General features: G+C 44.3%; 1 protein-coding gene across 2 annotated transcripts; it reads right to left on the bottom strand.

Moving 5' to 3' along the window:
- Positions 1–1,133: 1,133 nt before the first annotated feature.
- Positions 1,134–4,051, bottom strand: LOC104422119 (receptor protein kinase-like protein ZAR1). Of its 2 annotated transcripts, XM_010034350.3 has the most exons (3): positions 3,920–4,051; positions 2,324–3,798; positions 1,134–2,164 (listed from the first exon to the last, which is right to left on the bottom strand). In XM_010034350.3, exons 2-3 carry the CDS (start codon positions 3,780–3,782, stop codon positions 1,503–1,505), a joined length of 2,121 nt encoding a protein of 706 aa, XP_010032652.2. In that variant the 5' UTR covers positions 3,783–3,798; positions 3,920–4,051; the 3' UTR covers positions 1,134–1,502. The 2 variants fall into 2 exon arrangements, with proteins under 2 accessions (XP_010032652.2, XP_010032651.2); XM_010034349.3 differs by having other exon boundaries at positions 2,324–4,050.
- Between the last annotated feature and the right edge of the window lie 578 nt (positions 4,052–4,629).

The following is a 4,629-nucleotide window of genomic DNA, read 5'->3' as shown; positions in this document are numbered from 1 at the left end:
GCATTGACTCTGGACAATTTGTCAAGATATCTGGTTACTTACGCAGGGGGAGCAGTGTCTTGGTAGCCAAAGTTGCAGAAATGCGTTCCTTAGTCAACGACAGAGGCAGAATCCTGCAAGGAGAACTTGTGGATGAACAGGTTCCTACAAGAGTCAGGCCATGAACAAAAGAATTATACTCTATTCTTCGGCCGCCAGAGTGTGATCCATCTAAGCAAGAACTGGATGTTTCATTCACATACGAAGCAGTAAGAAGTGAGGTATCACTGGAATCAAGATTCGCTCTGAGATGAAGGAACTGCAGTAAGAGAAGATCCATACTGGCGGCAGCAGGTCAAATATGATGACGAAAGCTTTGCCTCAAGAAAAACTTACTTGCAGGGTGACAGCGGGCATGGAGAGCCTCCCTTTAAGTGGGTTGGAGGGAGAACTGTTGTGTGTGTGGGTTCCTCCAGGCACTCATCAACTTGGTCAAATTGTGGCCTTGAGCCACTCGGCCAAAAATGAAAAGAGAGGAGAGTCGGCTGAGTGAACAGAAGCATTTGACAGAAAAGGGAGCTCGTCCCAGGAAAACACTGAGAGGAAGAGAAGGGGGAAAAAAGACCCTGTGTGGGGCTGCGTTTATCAAGAATCAGATGGCCATCTCAGTCTTGATTTCGACCAAATTCTAGTATGTTGTTCGCGGCAATGTGCACTACCTATTGACCAGAGCTAGTCATTAGAAAGTCGATTCTACTTAATGAATTTTTACGTTCTCACTGGGTAAGATTCAATTTCACTTTTCTCCGTATCATTGTAATGATGAGCGTTTTGTTGTTGTGATCCGAGATAGTTATCTCAATGAAATGTTGTGTAACCTCTAGTTGGACCAGGGAACGCCTGTTGTAGCCCTGCTTTGCACGGTGAAAACTTTTGGGCGAGCTTGCTCTGAATGGAGATTTGGAGGGTACACGTTTCGTTGAATCAAGTATCAATTTATACGCAAACATCTAATTTAAATTCCGATTGATGAAAAGAAAACAGCGCTCCCCAACTATCATAATTAAAGTCCCGTTGATTCTTGGTGCCTGTCCATTTCTGCCATTAGGATCGTTGCATCGCTTAAAAAATTGAAAGAACATTGCCATCAAGACTGCTTGGAACAACGACCTTTACTGCTAGATATGGAGGTACAACAATATATATATGTCGAATTCAATTTACCATATTTATCATCTAACTGTATAAGCAAGGATCAGAAATGGGAGAGAATTGCCACCAAGCAACCTCTTAGGCTCATATTTAAGCATGAGAATGAAAAAAATCTTGCCACGGGAGATGAAGAGATGAAACAATCCTCGGTAGATTCTCTGAGCCTGATTAGATTGTATCAGCCCGGACCTTTCTACTCCCAGACCTGTTTCTGCAGTAGCAAACTCTGAAGAGGCACAACTTGTTTAACAACCAGCTTCCATGCAAAGGACGATGAACGCTTCCCACTGTTGTATTAAGAACTGTAATGCCTAAGTATTGGTGAAGATGGTCAATTTGTCCAAATTGTTCAAGACATGCCTCATGGAAGGTCTCCTTTCAGGGCTCTTGTTCAGACAAGCAAGAGCCATGTGAAGCACTGTGGCCATCTCTTCTTCCTTGTCAAGATCGTGGAGCAAGATGGGATCTATAATGCTGGAAATTGGAATTCTTTCATCAACACTCATCTGCACCCATCGGACCAGATCGAATCTGAGAGACCCCACTTCAACTATGGGCATCTTCCCTGTGATCATCTCTAGTAAAATCATCCCGAAGGAGTAGACATCCCACTTCTGCGATGGCTTCGTCGGTTTGGATGCTTCAGGCGCTTGATAATAGGATCTCAAATTCTCAGTGGTGTTTATTGCTGTGAACTCATAGGGAGAGCTCGGCTCTGGCGTCCCCATTGCTACTTGTTCAAGGTGAAACTTTGAAGATTCTCCAGTGAAATTAGCAAGTCGACTGATGCCAAAATCAGAGATGAAGGGCTTCATATTCTTCCCAAGCAGTACATTGCTCGGTTTCAAGTCTCCATGGACGTACCTTTTTGGACTGAACTCATGAAGATGGGCTATGCCTTTTGCTACTCCTTTCATGATCCTGAGACGTGTGCTCCATGAAAGCGGCATTGAATTTGTTGTCCCAGCCTTCCCTGCCAAACAAAATAAATTCGTAGTGCACAGATAAGATCGACTTGCTTAATCATTGTTCAACATTTTGGTGAGTTCTGTTCCAAGAACTAGAGAACATACCACCTAATTTTACAATTCTTTCATTTATAATAAAAAAAAATAAAATATGCAAATTATACCATGTACTGCTGCGGAGAGGTCACCATTGGGTATGAAATCGTATATGAGCAGCTTCTCATCGCCAGACCAGCAATAAGCTCGGAGAGGCACGATATTCGAGTGCTTGATCTTTGCTATTGCTTCGACCTCGGTTTGGAATTCCTTTAGCCTCTGAGAATCTCCGCCCAATCTCCTGACTGCTAAGTTCAGCCCGTCCTCAAGAACAACTTTGTAAACTATTCCGGTCCCTGTCTTGCCCAAAAGGAAAGCAGATGCTTTCAGGAGCTTGTCGAGATCGAAATTAACCTGCGAATCCAGTGCCACGAAGTTGTACTGCTCCATCTTTTGCGAGAGAGCCTCGACAGTCTCCTTTCCAAAGCAGAAGAGCTCCTTCTTAAACATCACTTTCTCTTCATTAACACTGTTAGTAATACTGTCACATACCCTGCAATCACGATACTTTCGACATACGTGGGACAACAACCACCCGAGAAAGCAGCTTCCGACCATGGAGCTCGCAATTATTGAGATCAAGATCCCTTTACTCATGGCACTTCCTCTTTTAGGCCCAGGAGGCAAAGCCTGGAATGGAATCGAAGGAATTGGCGGGAAATGTGGGGTGGGAATGCCAGGTGGGCACACCGACTTGAGTGGCGCTCCGCAGAGCAGAGGATTACCGATGAAAGCAGTCGGCCCTGCATCGAGTAGAGCACCATTTTGCGGTATTGGTCCACTGAGTTTGTTGTGGCTGAGATCAATGTAGACTGTCTCAGAGAGGTTTCCTAGGTTTGCTGGGATCAGGCCACTGAACAAGTTATTTGACAAATTTAGAGTCCCTTGCAAGCTCGACAAGTTCCCCATATCACTGGGGATGGAACCGTTGAACTTGTTGAATGAAAGATCGAGATGTTCTAGATGAGTTAATCTAGTCCCGAACTCATCAGGCAGGGATCCTGAGAATCCATTCCGACTCAAATCGAGCACTTTAAGTTGCCCACACCGAAGTAATGATGCTGGGACCGAACCGTTGAAAGAATTCCCGGAAAAATCCAAGGTCTGAAGTGAACCGAGCTTTCCAAGTTCTTCAGGAATCATCCCGGAGAAAGAGTTCCCTGAGAGCACCAGGCTTTGTAACCCATTCGCATCAAAGAGCGTGACAGGTAGGCTTCCCGAGAGGTTGTTGTTCCTGAGATCGATATGCTGGAGCGCCGATAGGTTTCCAAAAATTGAAGGAAGGAGGCCGGTGAGATTCTTATTCGAAAGGCTGAGAGAAACAACTCTGTCTCTTGTGCATTCGACTCCTTCCCATTTGCACGGAGTTTCGTCGGACAAGCTCCAATTTTTTAGGAACCTGCTGGGGTCCTCACGGATGGACCGTTTCAAGTACCAGAGCGCGACGCTTTCATTGTTCAGAGATTGCACCGGCATGTAAAAGAGGTTGGTCATGAGAAGGATCACCAGGCTACAGAAGAGCGCCATCTTGTGCAGAAGCACTCTGAGAGATGATGATCGGTTATCAAAAAACTGAAAAGGGTAATTCAAAAGTTGGGAAAGGGCGATAAAACTTATGAACTGGGACATTTGCAGAACTTTAAAAGCTTTGTAGTGTGGAGGACCTTTGACAAGCAAACGTGTCCAAAGATGCGAGACCTAAGAAACTTGCAGTCTCTTCCTTTGCCTTGTCATGGGTTCAACGGAGGAAACGTCGCTCTCAGTGCTTATCTCTGGGGACAAGAGTGGATGAATAAAGGAAGAGATTCGTTATCATAGTGCTATAAAAAAATTAACTACATCAACCCATGAGACACTCTTTCAATGAACGCAAACTCGAGTGCTGGAGCCAAATCACAACTTGAGAACCGACAGCTAGAGGCACGTCGTGCTTCCCCTTTTAGGTCCCAAAGGTCAATTCGTCCCCACCAATTAACGCTTAGGTTCTTTTCTAATAAGGGAACTGAAGTCTCTAGGCATGACTTTGCCATTAGCCCTCATCTTAACTGGATTTCCAGTCGTGCACGGCCTACGTAAAGAAAAGAAGATGCTTTAGATTTCCTGGATGAATGGCGTCCGTCATCCTAAATTAAAAATGATGGTTAACATGTCATGCATTGAATAAAATCCGTTCAGAACTTTACCTAATTTTGCAACATATGTAAATTAACTCTTTTGATGTATTGTCTATTTTGATTTGTCCAATATTGAGACTCATAGTTTTGTCATTTGGCATACAAGTTGACACTGTTCTAGAGGCCATCCATCCCGGTAGCCTCTTGAGAATTAATTCCAAGTTCATGTATATATTCCAAAAACACGCTCCCCTTGTTAA

This window comes from Eucalyptus grandis, chromosome 10 (assembly GCF_016545825.1).
Source record: "Eucalyptus grandis isolate ANBG69807.140 chromosome 10, ASM1654582v1, whole genome shotgun sequence".
Classification (NCBI taxonomy): domain Eukaryota; kingdom Viridiplantae; phylum Streptophyta; class Magnoliopsida; order Myrtales; family Myrtaceae; genus Eucalyptus; species Eucalyptus grandis.
The sequence above is the reverse complement of the archived record's forward strand: the minus strand, read 5'-3'. Positions and strand labels throughout refer to the sequence as shown.